Source organism: Typopeltis vanoorti, chromosome 3 (assembly GCF_054136105.1).
Source record: "Typopeltis vanoorti isolate ZY-2024b chromosome 3, IOZ_Tvanoo_1.0, whole genome shotgun sequence".
Lineage (NCBI taxonomy): Eukaryota > Metazoa > Arthropoda > Arachnida > Uropygi > Thelyphonidae > Typopeltis > Typopeltis vanoorti.
In genome coordinates, this window is record NC_143551.1 from 56515247 (window position 1) to 56535506 (window position 20260).

The following is a 20260-nucleotide window of genomic DNA, read 5'->3' on the forward strand; positions in this document are numbered from 1 at the left end:
GTAAAACACTTGACAAAAGACTAGAGACTGCAGATATAAGAGTCCTGATAAAGATTAGGAGCATGAATATATGGCATCAATGGCATATATTTTTCATAATATCCTCATATTAAAAACGAGGGTATTATGAAAAATTTGACATTGTCAACATCCGGGAATGCGTTAGCAGAGCTAATCTCAGGTGGTATGGTCACTTAAACATAACGAGGGAGGAAAGATTAGCAAAACTGGTGTTTTCTCTGCCAGGTTGGCAGAAAAAAGACCTAGAGGAAGACCAAGATATAAGTGGATTGATATGGTAAAAAGTGCCTTAGAAGATAGAAACATAAGATCTGATAATGTTGGAGTCTTGACTGGTAACAGACTGATTTGGAGGAAAATTGTGGATAGGAAGTTAGTAATGATGTAATTTTTCATGTAGTGCTATTGTATCCTGTACATCCCTTGAGGATATATGTCAAGAATTTGATGATGATGATAATTTATCTGTAACAAATTTATCAGTATTCATGCCTACTGTTTAACTCTTTAAATATGTTGGTCATATAGAAATGATTCATGTCTCATTAAAGTTGAAATATAATTCACTAAACAAGTAATTTAAATGTCATCTAAATATAAAATTTTTCTTAATTATCAGTTACTTATATATCCTGAAACTAACACATACTTTACCCTTGTACCTATCTTTGATATTTCTAGAAACACACATACACACACAACAATTTTATTATTATTATTATTATTACCACGGGCTACTCCAGGAGTCCTTAGACTCATCGAGGGAGGCCCTAAACATCATGTTCACACAGCTGTTCAACATTCTCACAGTATCTATCATACCTTGCCTTGAACTCGCTCACTGTCATAGCACCCACAACAGACTCTGGCAGCTTATTCCACTCATTTACCCCTCTAAAAGTAAAGAACCCAGCTCTAACACCCCTGCTAACCACGCTCTTGCCCAGCTTCCATGGGTGTCCCCTAGTTCTCCCACCACCAGTCCTGATCTCAAAAATATCATCTGAATTAATCCTATAGAATCCTTTTAGCAATTTGAATGTCTCAATCATATCTCCCCTTTTCCGCCTATCAACTAGTTTCTGCAACCCACAAATCGTCAACCTGTTCTCATATGGTTCATTCCATAGACCTGCTATCATCTTAGTCACTCGCCTCTGGATCCTCTCAACCTCCTCCCCATCAAGAAGGAACCAAGGTGACCAAATCTGGGCACAGTAGTCGAGATGAGGTCTTATCAGGGCTCGGTACAGAGGTACAATAACTTGTTTTTCTCTGCTCGTCAAGGTATTTTTCAACAACCAAGTGAGTTGATGAGCTGATTTAGCTACTTTCGCAATGTGCCCCCTAAACTTCATCTCCCTGTCCACCAACACTCCCAAGTCCCTGGCCTCATCAATCTCTTGGAGTACAGTTCCACCAATGTGGTATACTGCTGTTAATGTTTTCACTCCGAAATGCATAACCTTACATTTTGTCACATTAAATTGACGTCCATTCTCCTTAGTCCAGAACTCCAATCTATCTAAGTCATCTTGCAAGACTTTGACATCTTCTGCATTCACTATCGCCCTACCCAACTTTGCATCATCAGCGAACAAATGATCTGTCCCACTTAGATCCTTCCCTATATCGTTAATGAACAGATTAAACAGCAGTGGTCCAAGAACAGAACCCTGTGTCACACCACTAGTCACAGGCCGTTTTTTGGACTCTACTCCTGAATAAACTACTCTTTGATATCTCTCCATCAACCACCCAGCTATCCATCTCACCAACCCTATATCCATTCCCATATGTTGTAGTTTACGGATTAGAATTTCATGTGGTATCCTGTCAAACGCCTTTGCCAGGTCCAGCAGTATCACTGTAAACCCATTTCCCTTATCCAGTTCAGCCGTCACCTTGTTATAAAACTTGAGCAAGTTACTGAGGCATGATCTACCCTTCACAAAGCCATGCTGTCCTCTGTACAGTATCTCATTTTCATCAATCCATTCCTGTATTTTTCCCTTGACTACTTTCTCCAAGACCTTGACAATGACTCCTGATATGCTGATCGGTCGGTAATTTGCAACCATAGTCTTGGATCCTCCTTTATGCAGTGAAACTATTTTCCCCTCTTTCCACGCCTTCGGGACTAAGCCAGACCTGAGACTCAGATTAAACAAATGGTCAAGGGCACTGATAATTCATTAGCCGCTTCATGCAAGACCTGTGCCGGTATACCATCCAATCCCACAGATGTATTCACATTAAGGTTCTGTAATAGACTATTCACCTCCACTTCATTCATCACAATTCCCATATAAACTAATGGTTCCTTCATTTTTTCAACGTCACCACCTGGATGATATACTTTTGCAAAGTGCGCGCTCAGTAACTCCATTATATCGACTGGTTCAGTGAACTCTTTACCATCGTCATTCCTTAAAATCATTTTGCCATGTACAGTTTTTTTCTTGCTTGCAGCATATTGAAAAAACTGTTTGGGATTCTCTTTTGCTTGCATAGCTAGTTTCCTTTCATAATCGGCTTTTGCTGTTTTTACCACACTCGTTACCCTTCTGGCCTGTACTTTATACCGTTCGTGTGCCTGCAGGTCACCCCTTTCTTTAAATTCCCTCCATAGTTGTTTCTTTTTTTGCAGCTCAAGCTTAATGGTGTTATTCATCCATTTAACCCCTCCTTGTTTCACTATTTGGACCTTAGGTATACAATCAGCCACAACCTCCTGTAAATGCTCTTTGATCACTTCCCATGCTCTATCGACATCCAGCCCTTGCAGTTGTACATGCCATGGCACTGATCCAAGCAATCTCCTAAGCTTGTCATACTTGCCAGCACGGTAATTCCACATATACCCTGTCTTAATCACAAATTTCACACCTTTAGCCACCTCCCAGGTCAAGACCTTATGATCACTCTCACCAATAGATGGCAACATCTGGATGATATGCATTATGACAGACATTGGGGACTTCCCACATGTTGTGAACTCTTTGGAGGTCTGATGATAATATAATTTGAATAACATTAAATTTGAAATGATATTACGAAGTTATTTTAAATATGCTGGAGATTATTATTAATGTTTATTTCTGCACATTCAAGAAAGTTCACTTTTCTCAGAAGAGTCTTCGTTTTGTTTTTAGCTTAAAAAATCATTCGCTCTCTCGTTGAATGTATTCACAGATTTCCATGGAGTTAGTGAGCTGCTCACAAGTATTCCTGTTCACTATTGACAAATCTGTCATATTGTACCTTAAACTCATTCACACTCAACACTGATAACACATTCAGTCATCTCCATGTTTTAGATATACACGTATATGACATTCGGTTCCAGACTGCTGTTATGTAGCAAATTTCGTCACATAGCAAATCACTGCTTTTTTCCCTCCCCTTTCATTTATAGATGTATGTAATAGTATTAGTCTACTTCCAAGCTTTCATGGAGTCCAAGGACTCATCGAGGGAGGTTGAATACTCATAGACCACAGTAACTATCATATCTTGCTTTGAACACATTCAATGTTGGAGTATCCACCACCCATTCCAGCACTACATTCCACTTGTTAACCACCCACCAACCAATGTCTTTTTTCACCTCTTTACTCACATGATCCTTGTACAGTCTCCAGGGATGAACTCTATGCAGTAATTTCCCTATCTATTTGGTGGGTTCTCACCAGCTTATACTCTCAATCATATCATCCCTCCCCCTATCTGCCAAGCTCTGAAGACCACATTCTCTCAATCTGTCCTCATACTCAATATTCCAGTCTCGAGACAGTCTTGGTTATCTGCCTCTGCGCCTCTCTCTCTCCATTATTTCCCTATCACCGCTATATCCAGATGATCAGATCTGTGCACAGAAATCCAAACAAGGCTTAAATAACACCTTGTCAACAATAGTTTATCATGTGGTACTTGATCAAATATTTCAGCAAAATTTAAATAAATCACTAAAGCAGGCCACCTCTTAACAAATCCTTGCTACTCTCTCTCGAAAGCTTTCCATTCTCATGAATCGATGTTTGTATTTTGTCTCTAACCAGTCTCTCTAACTTTTTCACCACTACACTTGATATGCACACACCGGCCTATAGTTTGACACCTGATTTGGATTCTCCCTTATGCAGTGGCGCTATTTTTCCTTCTTTCCACTCTTCTGGGACTGTTCCTGTTGCCAGACTTCTTTTGAAAACCAAACACAGCCAACTCTTTTGCACATTCCTTTAATATACATGGTGTTATCACAGCCTTATTAACATCAAGGTTACTTAAAATTCTGAACACTTCCCTTTCTTGTACTGTCAGTTGTCTGTCCTCCTCCTTATTGCTATTCAACACTACTCTTAGTCAAAATATTTATTAAACTTTCTGTCATATCTTCAGCAGATGTGACTCTTCCATCTGCAGCAACTAAAGTCAGCCCTCCATATTCACCCTTTCTTCTCTAGCAACATAACTATAGAATTGTCTAAGGCTTTGCTTTGCAACTTCAGCCAATCTCCTTTCAAATGCCAATTTGCACCTTACACTTCTTATGATGCTGATGGGTACCCCGTTCTTTATATCTCCTCCATAACACCTCTATCTCAGAAGTTCCTGCATAATTCCACGATTCATCCATTTCACTCTTACTTTATTTGTCCTTCAAACTGTAGGAATACAATCAAACATTGTCCTAAGTAATATTTTCCGGACCAAATCCCTGGCACTACTGATTTCTCTCTCTTTCAATTGATCAAGCCACTGCACATCACTAATCTGTTTCTTAATTTATCATAATCCCTGCTTTGTAATTCCACACATATCTCTTGTTCCATGAAGCTTGTAACTGGTGGCATTGTGGTGACATCCTCTATCAACACTGTATGAGATGTTATTATTAAATCTAATACCCGAGTCCCGTGTGTTGCCTCAAACGAATGCTGCATCATGTAATTGTCTCTGAGTCGCACAAGAAGCTCGGTCTCCTTTCACACCTGATATTTCCTGCTTTCAGTCAATACTTACATAATTAAAGTCACTCATTATCAGTGGCGGACTGGCCAGGGTGTCAGCTAGCCCCGATGGCCCCTTAAACATTAGACAATATGTTAAAAATGTTAATGACTATTTAGTGGCTTGAAAATATAATAGAAGCTCCAATATTATTACCGTATGCAACTAAAATTTACGTTGTATTACTGTTTTAATTAAAAAAAATTAATAAAATAATTTTTCGAGGACTATATATTTAAGAATATAATAAATAGCTCTGAAAAAATAATTCTGATTCAGGTTATGTGAGGCTGACACATATGTTATATAGGATCTTTTTAATATTGCGAACTGCGCAATGAAGCTTAGCTGGGAATCCCAGCCTGGGATCATGACGTGCGGCCAGAGTCAACTTTGTATCGAGCTATTGCATACATTGCAAAGTTTAATAAATTCAGCTACAACAAAGTTGAAGGAACAGACAGGAACATTTGATAATGTTCACAGCAAGGCATTGGAATTTGTAAATAAATGTAATGACAAGATTTCACAGTTGAATATGAATGAAAATTAAACATTGGAAATTGACTCTTTGGAAACAGCATTGCCAGTTAAGAGGCAGAGAAAGAAGAAAAGAATGGTAGATGAGCTTATGGATTATTAAGGAAATTCCTCAGATTCTCTAGCTGATTTTTGAGTAAATGTGTTTAACCTAATAATGGACTGCATTGTCCAGTCACTAGATTTATGCTTTGTACAACACAAAAAGTTGTATAAAGATTTATCCTGCTTGGACCCAGCAAAGTTTAAAACTATTGCAGAGAAGAGCCTTGAAGATGAAGCATTGGAAGGTATTATTAAACTGTCTCCATAAATCAGCAAAGATCAAGTAATATTGGAATTGTTTTCTTTTGCTTCGAACCTTGATGTATTAAAGCTATTGCTTAATGATGGTGAGAATATGGATTTCAGTTGCAACAAATGTAAAATTTGTAGCACTTGCCCATCACGTGTACTAAAAATTCTGGCATCCAACAGACTTCATGACAAGGCACATGATAACCTTTATGAACTTCATAAAGTCAACCGCACACTATCAATTACTCAAGTCATTTGACTTCAAGTGAGAGGTCATTTTGAAAGATAAAGATCATAAAGACAAGGCTAAGAAATTCACTGTCTGAGGAGAACTTGTAATCCATTAAAAAGGAATTGTTAGATGAATTGGATGCAGAAGCAATTATTGACAGATTTGCACAATCATCTAGTGAATTCAAACGACTGCTTTTAATATAGTGGAATGCATGAAATATGTTTTTGAACTACCTGTTAATGTGTAAAATGTTCAGTACAAGCAAACTATTTAAAAATATCCACCATTATTTTAAAATGAAAAAAAAAAATTTAAAAATTCAATTATAACAATCTGTATTTACATTTAGTATCTACTGTATACTGCCAGTAATATGTGTGCTGTAATTACTAAAAAAAAATATACATTTATTTCGCAAAAATTTCATTTATACTTTTTTTTCCATTTATGTATTTTTTGAAAATTTTATTTATTTCTTTTAAAAATTAAATGATAGCCTTATAGTTATGGGGGGGGGGGGATTTGTCTCCTGGCAACCAATATTTTTAGATCCAGTCTGCCTCTGCTCATTATCATAACCCTCATGTTGTTCACTAGTCTCATCTGTCTTAACATTTCAGAATCTTCTCCCTCTACATTCCCTGGACTGTAGTAACATCCCACTAAATATCTAAATTTATGCTAACCTCAACTTCATACCAAATGGCCTTAAAGTCACTTTCATTATTGCTTCCTTCAGGTTCCTCCTTGACTGTTCTGAAATCATCAGTAATTCCCCACCTCCTCTTTTATCTTTTCTGTCTTTTTGAAAAATGATATAGCCATCACATTATCACATTCTATTCCTGTAAGCACATCATCCTCTGTTAACCACGTCTCACTGACACCAACGATTAGTGGTGTCAAGGCCACAAAACATATCAAGGCTACAAATTCTGCCCTTATTTCTAATACTTTTTTGCATGCTACATACATACATACATACATACATACATACTAAGGCAAGTGATGTGAAGTTTTAGCTTCCTTATATGAGTTTCCCCAGTCCTGAAAATACTTCAGGCACAAACTATGTTTGCTTACACTTGGATGATGGATTAAACCAAGTATATAATTTCTTGGTATCTTTAATTTCCCTGCATCTCTCTCTTGTCTTCCTTTGTCTCTTATCTCACAACTTTGGTATCTTACACTCATCCCCCCCCCCCATCTAGTTTCAATTTCTCTGACTTTCTACATGATTACCTCCTCTCATCAACAATCTACACAGCTTCTCACTTCCGCTCTCACTCATTTGCAGACTCCTACCTCAAATTTATCCCATACGTCAACAAACTGAAGTTTTCTCTTCCTGTACATTCTAGCTATCATGCTATTCGTGATCATCACTCTTCTCCTCAACTCTCCACTATCATACCTTGGTAACACACAATTCTACCACCCAAACTCTTTTGCTTCACTGCCTCTAGCAACACTCATATCAAGCACTACTCCCATTCACTCTTCCTCTCAAGTCATTTGTTCTAACTAGCACAGGCAGCTTCTTAGCATTTCCTCTTTGCTTTACAGCCTCTGTCACTTTTCCTATTGCTCCGCTCAGACATACTTTAGACACCTGTTCCGTTTTCACATCTTTCATTATAGAATTCCCATACAGAACTACACTACTTTCCACTGTTTTGCTGCAATCATTCATCTCTGACTCATCAGCCACTTTCCTTGATTTGTCCTACTCTTTCCACACCTGCCTTAATTCATTCCTTAACATTACAAATTCTTTTCTAACATCCTCACTTGTGTTCATATCTTTCGTGCTATCTTCTTTACCATTCCTTATTTGTTTTTCTACAATTCCACCATTTTTCACATCTTTCTCTATCTTACTACACCCTGCTGTGTCATTTACCACATCTGCACTACATATGCTACTCCTGACTTTCACTACATTTATATCGCTTTCATTATTCACTACCATCAATTGTTTCATTCAGCAGATCTCTCATTTGCTTTTTCAAAACTTTCTTACTACTCATTTGCTGCCCTTTTACAGTATCCCTCTTTACTATCAGATGAGCACTCATTCTTCTTGTTGCATTCTCACTACTATTACCTTCAGTTACTGATACATTGCTGACCAAGTTCACATTCAAATCACACTTCACATACACCCTCCTAAAAAATCCATAATGTATCAGCATAATCTAATGAATGCATGTAGCACACCTCACATTTCACAAAATGACTAAAATCAAAAATTTAGCTCTTGTAAAGACAAAGCCGCTGCCATCGTTCTTTTGCTGGTTACTATACTCTGCTCTAAGTTTAATAATTTTATAAACAAACTTAAACAAGCCCACACACTAAAAACACTGCAAGTGCACAACTTCTACTGCAACTCTTACACATAAATGCACAATATTCACAATTAATTAGTCAAAACACTTATCTGAACTGGGCACCTTCTTTTCACAAATCTGACACTGAAATGCCTTCTGAGAGATAATGCTTTAATAACATTTTTAAGCAGTCATATATGTGCATAAATGATTTACAGATGCTCAAACAAAAAATTTAGAATAAATTTTTGCAGATGAAGTTATTCTGAATAGCTCGGCTTAAGGGAACATACACCAGTTAGGTCATCAATCTATACCATTAAATGTTTTTCGATTTCAACATTAAGATTATTCTACAGTTATCCATAAATATGGCAAGCTAGTGTAACACATGACATTCACTAAGAACTTTATCTTTGTAACAACTGTAACAGTAGTATTATGAGTTAAGTTTAGTTTGTGAACTATCTCAGTTTCTGATGGGCCATAATTTTAACCTTAGTATATCTAATGTAATATGTTTATACATTTTCTTTACCTTGGAAACAACTGCACCCTTACTTTGAATTTTATCGGCCATTATTAACAACATTAAAATAATAGTTATAAACAGTTTTGAATTCACAGAAAAACACCAAAATACAGAGCAACTGTCATTTTGTAAACAAACACTTAGGAAAATTGCATGGTTGATTCAGCAGCATCATGTTGCTAAAACCATCATATCAGTGAATGAAATGTCATAAATGGGCACTGATCATAACTTCCAGAGGTGCCTCTTGTTCTACTTTTCTGTATTAATCTAGTAACTTTTCCCAAAACTCTAATAACTATTATCTCTCCTATTATGCCTATATATCAAGCTCTGTAAGTTCAGCTATCCTCATTAACGTTCCTTCTGGTGTTTCCTCATCATCATGGAAACCAGGTGATCAAATTAATTTATACTCAGTAAATCAATCATGGGCTAATACACACACCACATACACTCTTGTCTTTGCTTGTCAGTGTCCCATCATAGCAATGATAAATATATGGTATTTTGCAGTGTGTCCCTCGAGCTTCAGGTTTCTGTCGATTATCATTCCTTCAAATCGTAAGTTTCATCGAGCATTACATTTCTGTATTTCTACACTCCAGCTGAATATTTCTCCATGAACAGCATGTTTTATCAATAAATAAGTAACAATTGCAAATGAAAAACAGAACATAGGTATGACACTTTTTACCCATCTTTAGGAACACTGCTTTTCCCTACAAAAATTGTTCAGATCTGTCACGCAGCTGATTCTCTATTTTGCTTATTAATCTGTTATCCATCCTTATCTTCCATTCTTGAACACCATATTGCTATGAGGCAATATGGTATTGTCTTTGGAAAGGTCAAAAATATCTTTTTATGTAATTGTGCCTTATCCGTTCTACTTCTGTCAGAAAAGAAGTAAACTGCTAATGCAAAATCTTCTTACAAACCCATGCTGACCTTCCTAGAGAATTATCCACTCATTCTTATTTTGTAAGCCTAACCAAATCTCCCATACTGCAGATATACAGATTAGTATATGATGTGAAACACTTATCTTAGCACGGCTTACATATTGACAGTATTTTCTTTATTTTTTTCCCTTCTTTCTGTTCCTTTGAATTCTCCCCCCCCCCCTTCATTTAATATGACTTTCATATTAAATAACCAAGTCTAGGGCACAATCAACTTTTCACATTTCCTTTCTCATGTAAATAGAGAAAGAAATTGCAAAATAGCTTTATATATCTCTTATTAATATATATAAATTAATATATTATTCTTATCACTATTGTTTAGATTTATTTGAGGTTCAGTATTTTTGAAGGATTACACTCTTTATTCCTAGACTGTTTAGACCACACACTAGCATTTGGTTGTAATTTATACCGACTTCCATGAACGTTACCAGGTTCTGTTCTCATAATTACACTACCAATCTTTTTGTGCATGTCAGAAATAAAACAATTTCAGAATGTGAAATATTGTTTTGATCTGAAAGGCTAATAGAACTTCCAAAATTTATATTCTCCTTGCTTTAATTTTTCTTTTGCTTGCTTATATGCTGCTTTTAATCATCTTACTCTGAATAAGCATGTGTGCATGAATAACAGTGTCTTCTGGCCCAGCTGTGTATGCCTTCCTGCGGCTCATGGGTAGACTAGTTTTTAGCCACTTAAAGCATTCCCTGCTTTCAGGGCAAGCTTAAGATGAGCAGGTCCAATGTACTGAAGGTGCAGACCACAATGACTGCTTTACAGAGGTTTGCCCAAGAGGTGCAAGATCATCTGAAGACTGATCTGGACTATCTGAGGAATCAAGTTTTGCAGACAAGGGAGATGGTGTTACAAGAATTGGTGCTTGTGAATCGGATCATGCAGGATTCTGTTATTGGGATAAAGGAAAAGATGCAAAACGATAAGGTAATTGGTTTTTATTTTGGATTTTTTTTTAAGATATGAGGGTGGCCTGAAAAGTTCTTGGCCTAACAATGAAATAACGAATTTATAATTTCAAAATTATTTTTATTTTTCAACATAATATCCCTTAAGACTAATACATTTATTCCAGCTATGCTCCCACACCATTATCTCATCCATGTAGTGGTTCTCAGTAAGATTTGCAAAATATCCCTCTACAGTTGCAATCACTTCTTGATTCAAAGAAAATGCTGACCAGCGGAGCAGAGTTTTAGTTTTGGGAAGAGAGAGAAGTCAGAGGGAGCCAAATCTGAGGAATAAGGTGGATGTTCCAACAATTCATAGCGCAGATCCCTTAATTTTCCCATTGCAAAACACCTTTGTGGGAAGGTGCATTGTCCTGATGAAAGATGATTGTTTTCTTCTGCAAACCAGGTCTTTTCTCACGAATTTTTTTGTCTAGTCTGGTTAAAAGATTGGAATAATATTCTCCAGTTATTGTTTTACCCTATTCAAGATTATTAATAAACAAAAATGCCTTTAGCATCCCAAAACATCGATGCCATGACCTTTCCTGCTGATGGAACCGACTTTGTCTTCTTTGGTGCTGAACAACCAAGTCTCATCCATAGTAATAAATCGATGCACAAAATCAATTTTATTATTGTTAATATGCTCCAAGCACTGCTCAGAGATTTTCATGATTGTGCTTTTTAATCTGCTGTGAGCAAGTGCAGAAAGCATCTTGAGCAAAGATTTTTCATATGCAATTGTTTATACAAAATATATGCTACACATTCTTTTGAAATGCCTATAGTCTCAGCAATTTCATCCACTTTGACTTGCTGGTCATCCAATACCATATCGTGCACTTGATCAATGATTTCTGGTGTTGTTGCACTTTTTGGATGTCCTCCACATGGATCATCTTCAAGGCTGGTACAGCTACATTTAAACTTGGCAACCCATTTCTTAATTATCAAAAATGAAGGAGAAGAGTGCCCATAAACTTTTATGAACTTTGAATGAATTTCTTTTGGCGTTAAACCTTTTTTTACAAAGAATTTTATAACCATGCGATACTCAATTTTATCTATTTCAAGGGATACAGACAACACTTTAGCTTCCGACAGCTGTATAAAACAGACTACTTAATAGAATGACTTGCAATTTCACATGGATTTTTATGACAGATGTGCCAAGTTAGGACAACAAAAAAAAAATCTTGCAGATAGTGTTGCCATCTATGGTCAAGACCAAGAACTTTTCAGATCATCCTCGTAAAACTCTCAGAAAAAATAATAGTGTTCAGCCATCCTACTGGACTGATTTCATTTGTTAATTTTATCTGAGATTCTTTAGTTCATTGTTTTTGAATTCTGAAAACATCTAAAAGAATTAATCTTATAAAATAATAATATACTAAATAATACTTATAAAATGTTTATATAAAATATTATATAAAAAATTAATGGATATGATGGAATATATATATTCTAAAAAAACATCCATTCAATAGCTATGAACTGAGAAATAATGTAATAATATTACATTATTTCATATCATCATCACCAGGAATTTGATGATTATGATGTACTGAGAAAATATAAGATTGCCTGCAATTTAGACACAACTACTTCCCTGCATTATTGTTTCATTTCCAAGTAGTCACTTCTAAACTGCAGGGAACCTATTTTATAAATAATACTTATTTTCCACTAGGTATTTGTTTGTTTATTTTTTATATCACTTTTGCACAAAAGAGCTGCAAATCCTCTAGCAGATAAACGTTATATGTAAGAGAAAAGTAATATGTTGATGTTAATTTTGAAGAGTTGGAAGTTTTAATCTTCAAGGAATACTTCATTAGGAAGGCTGTTCCACAGAATTGAGGTAGATGATGAGTAGCTGTTGCTTTTGTTTTAGTGGGTTTTGCAGAAATGGTAGGGCCTGATGAATTATCATTTCTGCCATACTCCACTGATGGAAACATCCATAAAAGAAACAGAATGTAGAAACTGACTGACTGCAGTGTGAAGAGAGGAATTGACTGACCACTCCTCTCTGGAAGAGAGGAGTGATCAGATCAGTCAGCTGAACTGCCTCTTTTGAACATCATCAAGAATTTTTAGGGGATCTTAGGTATACTACCAAAAATGTGAGTGTAGTATTCCAGGGCTAAGTGGATTTGTGATTTGTACAGTTTGTACCTGGACAAATGAAAAGTGGTATCATGAGCAAAAAAAAAAAAAAAAAAAAAAAAAAGATGCCAAGTTTTTTTTTTTTTTTTTTTTTTGAAGCTAAGCTATAGTACTATAGCTTTTCAAAGGCACAGAACACTTTTGATTATAAGAAAAATTTGGGGAACACCAGAAGTATTGTCATAAAACTAATAAACATATGCATGGACCTGCTTTTTATAAAAATGGAACTTATTATAATGCGATGTCTTCTTTCAGGTTTCAGAAATATCAGCCCAAGTTGATTTCACAAGGGCAATCAGATTACCCAATTGATTAATTATACATTAGTCTATGGTAGCTCATCCGTGAAAGGTAGAAATTCTTAACAACGTCCGATTAGCGTTATACATTGTCTTTATACTCTGCTGTACTACATAGTTTGCCTCTATTTTTCCTAGAAAAATAGAGTTGTCAGTATAATTTTTTAAAGATGTCGTGTATATATATATATATGTTTAAAATATATTATATAGCTATAGGTCTGATATGTGATATAGCTATCTTCATCTGTTGTCTATAATTGTAAGTACTAAATGCTTTTTTAGTTTTTATATGGATTAATATTGAGAAACTGAGCTCACACAAATATGATGTTGAAAACTATAACTAAATTTTCAGTGCCCTTGTGGAGAGAGCTGGGTATTTGGCATGGACAAAAATACAAAATTCCTCAAGAGTTATTTCAGAGAATTTAATTTTTAGAGTACGATCCGTTGAAAAGGTAACTAATTGTTATTCTTCATCATCATCATCATCAAATTCCGGTCATGTACCCTCACAGGATATGATAGTACTACATGAAAAATTTACATCTTTTCTAACTTCCTATCTACAATTTTCCTCCAAATGAGTGTTACTTGTCAAGACTCCAACATTATCAGATCTTATATTTCTATCATCTAAGGCACTTTGTACCGTATCAATCCACTTATATCTTGGTGTTCCTCTGGGTCGTTTTCCTGCCAACCTGGCAGAGAACACTTGTTTTGCTAATCTTTCCTCGCCCTTGTAACTTCTTCTTGTAACGAAAATTCACAAATCGATGTATTACCTGTGCCAAATGGATTTTGTATCCAGTCATAACTGTGTGTATTTAAGGAAGGAAAGTAACTTGAAAATCTTTTCTTCCAATATTGTTGATTGTTCTGTTAATGGAAATAATTCTCTCGACATTTTTATTCAGAGTAGCCAATTACACTCAGAACTGTGTCATGCGACATCTTTCACCGGCGGAACACTTGTAACCAGTTTGTAGAACACAAGTGTTCTGGGGAACACCGGTTAAGAACCACTGTACTATACTATAGCACTAATGTGACTTTGCCAGGAAAGACTCTAAGAAAGCATCAGCCCAAGAAACAAGGTTTTGTCTTAACTTTTAAGCTGAACATTATCAAAGGTAAAGGGATATAGAACTAAGGTCTTTTGTCAGAATAAAGACAAAATGATGCGCTGGAATCATTAAATATGACTAGTTTGTTTTCATTCCACCTATGGAGATCGATGTTTAGAGTGCCGATAGTAGATGATTTTTTTTCTTTATTAAAAAAAAAAAAAAAAAAATCCTTATGAACTCAAGGAGCTACACCAAGCTAGTCCAGAGCATGCTTTTGCAAACATTCATGCCCATGGTAGGATTTTCAAACCCACTTTCTGTTGGTTAGATAGTGGGTGAACTATCTACTCACCCAACCAGACTGACTTTTTGAAGCTTCAGATGTTTGACAGTTAGATTGGATTTTGTAATCAGTAAGAAAAGGTTGTTTTTGTATATGAGAAAGAAAATGAATGAGATAACACAGCACTGAGGAAAACATGCATTAATAGGAAAGTTGCAAGAGAGAACATCTACTACCATAAAATGGAGTGAATGATTAGTGATTAAAACTGGTAATTCATTTCCAATGGGTGGAAGGCAGACAAGCATAACATGGAATTTTCTGAGAAGCCCTCAAACTACTGTACCCTATCAGATGGCTTAGAAATTAATTGTAACAGTATACTTTTGTGTTATATGTTGATGCTACAAACAAGTACCTGATATTATGCATAGAACAGTGCAGATGAATAATTGTGGGAACAGTATTATTATTTAATAATACTATGGCTGTATAAAAAAGTTTTCTCATCATGTCCTACATCTACAGCAAGCTTTACTCCAGCAACTCGATGAAATTGATGCAGCCCTCAAACTAACTAAAACAGATAAAACTCCTGGCATTTATGACATCCTTCGAGATTTTCTTACTCATCTTGGCCTTAGAGCAAAAACTTGACTATCACTCATTTTTTTTTTTCTACTCAATAATAAATGATGAATTACTCCCGAAACTTTTCCATATTTAATTTAATATCTTCACTAAAAATCTGCCTAAATAGCTTAAATGTTTTACTTGTTCCACAGGTTCCCCATTCAAAACACAGTTGACATTTTCAACGATTCTAGCTATGCCAAAACGCAACTATTCCACAGATGACTATAACAGCTACTGCCCTGTAGCATTGACGATTGGCATGTATATATGATACATTGTTTTACCATTATGAAATATGTGATGAGTGTGAACTCATTTGTATGTGAACCATTTTTTCTTAGTCTGTATTTATAGTAATTTATTCTAAGCATTCGTACTTTTTTTCCTGAAAAAGCTGATCACAGTATTAGTGAAATAAGAATAGAGATAAGTGATGTTTATATGATTATTAATATGATAGTTCATCATATAAATTAATGTGATAGTTAATTATGTAGGCTCCTATAAAAAATATTAAAAAAATTCATAACATATTTTCACTTTCAGGCAGAAGAAATAAACAAAGCTGTCGAAGGAGAACGAACTGCACATGAAGCCCTACTAGATCAGTTCAAAAAACAACTGGAGGTGGAGACTAGCAAATTAGCCGATGCACATCATGAAATAGAAATATATCAGGACCAGCTGCAGAGGCATTCTGAGTTGTTGGATATTCTCAAACAAGAAGCAGACACAAGGTTAAATGAGGTTAGTTTATTGAATAACTCATTGTATACTTGATTTCCTATATGTCCATTTATACATATGTAATAAGCTGCAGTTTTTTTTTATTTTTTATTTCATATGAAACAGATGTTTCATATTTGGTATCTGAGATTCTACCTGATGAAAGTTTGCTACTTAGAATAATTGTTCAACCGATATTATACTTGAAAGTATTGTATTTTACCTCTAATTTCCAAATTTTTATGTGATTACATGCAAGTGAGATTTCTTAATGCGAAGGAACCACTATTTCTTTGGTTGTTTTTCTTACTTTTTTGGAAATGAAAAAAATCTAGATAAGTGCGAGGAGTCCTCCACATATCTTTTAAAGGAATGTAAAGAACTAACCAGGGCTTTTGACATAATATCAGAAGTCCTGGTTGATTTTTCATATTGAGGATTGGTTGGCAGTTTGGGACTGACCAAATTGCATTCCATATTGGCTTAAACCAAAACAGATGATGGTACAACATACCGGAATTTCATGTTGGCTGAAGCATGGCCCTGTTAAACAAAGTCCCCCCCCCCCTTCAATTTGGTAGAAATTTGTCAACTCCATCATCAGATTCCTGTGCATTATACTTGCAAGTATTGTTCCTTTTGAACATAATGTGCTCGTGGAAAGTTGAACAATACATCTTATGAAAAAGATATATTAATTTAATTATTAAATATTAATTATATTATTAATTATATATTTCTACAATAAAAGTTTATTGTAAAAATATATAACTTGAAGATAATTAGTTTTTTACAATTATATTTTTTCACTTCTTTTCATGAGTTACCAACTATCCAATATATACACAAAAACACAATGTAAAAGTATTATTTATTAAATATCAGGAAATGTCAGGAATTTGATGGTGGTGATGACTTAGAAACCTGAAGAGTAAGGGAATTACTAGATCGTTTGTAGTAAAATTAATTATATAATTATAACAGGGATTGAAAAAATATGGGCACCTGATCATCCCAATGTATTTTGGATTGAAATCATTGATTGCAGATTGTGATCACAAGTCAAGTATTATATTATACAGGTAAACCCCAATCCTTTTGAACATAATGTGCTCATGTAAAGTTGAACAATACATCTTTTGAAAAAGATATATTGTTAAAATTTTTAATGCATTCCTGAAATAAATTGCCTTAATAGTAAGATATTAAAAAATGAATAATTCCAAAATAATTTGTTCTAATTAATTCCTTGGATTAATTAAACACAGTATCCTTTTTTGGTTCCCTCATGGAAAGAAATAAAGTACAGTATATGTAATAATTGTTAGTACATGATCAATATGGTTATTTTTGTATAAATTAATTAATAGAAAATATTAATTATACATTTCTACAATAAAAGTTTATTTTAAAAATATATAACTTGAAAATAATTATTTTTTTTACAATTATATTTTTTCACTTTTTTTTTTCATAAGATGCCAACTATCCAATATATACCCCAAAACACAAGATAAAAGTATTATTTATTAAATATACTACCATGTGTTTCAGTCTGAAATTAACAGACCATCGTCAGTGGCTTAAAAAACATGCCAACTGTCTCTTGTTATTATTATCATTGGACCTCCAGGGAGCCAAGGACTCATCAAGGAAGGTCACACATTACCCACACCAGCTGCCACATCTTCTCTTAAACTCATCACTAGATGCACTCACTAATTCAACAGGCAAACTGACTCACTCACTTCTCTGTTAGAAAAAATGTAGCTGTCACCCCTTTTCTTAACTGCACACAAACCTTACCTCCACAGATGTCCTCTTGCCCTCTCTCTACCTTCCATATAAGGAAAAATTTCATCTGATTTCGTATAACACCCTCTAAGAAGGTTATAGACCTGTTATTATCACTCTCCTGTCTACCATTGTCTGTGTCCCACATGCCCTCTTTGCAGCCTTTCTCTCTTTTGTAGTTCTTCATTGCAGCCTTTCCACAGCTTGTTTAGCCTTTCAGAACCAGAAGACAAATTTGTTCATAGTAGTCCAGGTGTGGTTTATGAAGGCCATGTAAAGAGGCACAATGGCTTCCATATGTCAATGTTCATTTCAACATCACACTTATCCTCTGAATTGTATTTACAGTTTTGCTATGTCATTACCTTTGACAACTTTCTATCCACCATAGCTTCAAGATTTCTAGCCTTGTCAATTTCTCCAAGCATATTCCAACTAATATAATATGCTATTGGATATCTCATCATGTCAAGTGCCTAAGTTACACTAACATATAATTGACAGTCATTAATTTTTGTCCACACTTCCAGCGTATTCAAGTTACTCTAAAATGCTGTGTATCAGTAGCATCTCTGATTGCCCTGCCTATCTTTGCATCATTAGCAAACAGTTGAATGTCTGTCAAGCCCTTTCTAATATCATTAATATATAGATTAAACATCAGTGATCCAAAGACTGATCCCTGGGTATACTACTTATCAATTAAATCTACCAGATTTAAGGTGATAATCTGGTTAATCTGTAGATTAACATCTCCTATATACCACTTTTTGATACCATTGACAAACAAATAGCATATTCTGCATTTTATGCAAGCCTTTCATGTGGTATCCTATAAAATGCTTTAGCAAAGTCCAACAGTATCAAATTCTATCTATTCTCTTTATACAACTCAGCTATATCATTATTATAAAATAAGAGCAAATTGGCCTCCTTTCTCTACCTTGACAGAGTAAGGAGGCCTGCGTGTATCAATCACCTCAAGAGCTATGCCTGCAGTAGCTTTTGATAAAATACACAGAGAAAAACTATGGAATATAATAAAAAAACAAGGATATCCATTACATTTCGTACAAGCTATACAAAGTTTATATAAAGATACAAAAATACAGTTACTGTTAGATTAACAGAAGAGATTGAAATAAATCAGTGTCAGATAGGTATGTTGCTTACATATTCACTAAAGTTATTCTTCTGCATTCATTCTTTCTTTTTCTTGCAGCATAATGATAAAATTCTTTTGGGTTGGTTTTAGCCTGCACAGTCAGTTTCTTTTCATACTCTGACTTAGCTTTCCTTAGAATAGTCGTATCTTAACTTTTCTAGTCTTCATTTTATGTATATGATAACTCCATTCACTCTTATTCTCACATTATTGCTTCTGCTTCATCATCTCCTTATGGATTTATGGTTATTAAAGTCGCACACCCATTTCCCTCACACCCTATTTATTTTTTGAACTCTAGAAAACACATTCAATACTGCCTCATTTAAGTTCTTTCAAAGCTTCCCATGCATTGATGATGTCTTTTTACCTTTCACATTCAGGAACTGATACTGTGGAGCCAAAGATAGTCCCTCCCTGTGGGACACCTATTCGTGGTGGAGGGGACCTCCCAGTGATGATACTGGCATTTTTGTTTCTTCCTCTTTTTTCTTTGCTTTTCTTCCTGTATTCTTTGCTCTACTTCTCCTGATTCTTCTTTACTATCCTTTCTTCCAGACCGCCATCATCACTGGGATCCAATGTCCTCTGCCACACTTGCTGGGTAGTGCGACCCATGGACATCTGGAAAGGGGGACATCTTGCACTACTTTGCCTCTGCTTCAGCAAGACAGGCAGTCCTGGAAGGCCTGGCCAGTATCATTTGGCTAGTGGACTTGCCTGCAAGGGTCAATAGTGTTGCAGTAAGTCTCTCTCTCACCCCATGGTATGGGGTTGGAATCTAAGGCTTGCTCTGGTGTTGGTATAGCGTCTGGTGTAGTCCAGGCGTTCCACTCCCGAGCATAGTCATTGCCTTCCGATCAGTAGGTGTCCATGTACGGATCTGTGGTTGGTGGGGAGTTCTGGTGCTGAACCAAAAACCCTTTTGAGCATGAATTCTTTATACTCATTTGTTTCATGAGCCCTAACAAAGTCCCAACCAAGTACTGATACCATAGATACATCATTTGGCAGCAGAAGTAAGAAACAAAACCAGTAGTTTTGATCATCCACACAACAGGTGAAAAGCAGATAGGAAAAATGTGACCATTCTTTATTCAGAAGGGTTTAGAAGGAGTGGAAGGCTCTGCCAAAACTGTTAAGAAATTACATTCTGGTGATGTCATTGTAGAAACATTATATCAGCAACATTC

At 35.4% G+C, this 20260-nt stretch overlaps 1 protein-coding gene across 4 annotated transcripts in view; it reads left to right on the top strand.

The window, feature by feature from the left end:
* Positions 1 to 20260, top strand: part of LOC150108169 (RB1-inducible coiled-coil protein 1-like) — a 611254-nt gene that overhangs the window by 282352 nt on the left and 308642 nt on the right. For 3 of the 4 annotated variants that reach the window (XM_090390625.1, XM_090390624.1, XM_090390627.1), the window contains exons 14-15: positions 10663 to 10887; positions 15929 to 16129. In XM_090390625.1, the coding sequence (XP_090246751.1) occupies positions 10663 to 10887; positions 15929 to 16129 (426 nt within the window). The remainder of the gene's footprint in view (positions 1 to 10662; positions 10888 to 15928; positions 16130 to 20260) is intronic. The other variant, XM_090390626.1, reaches the window with a different exon arrangement.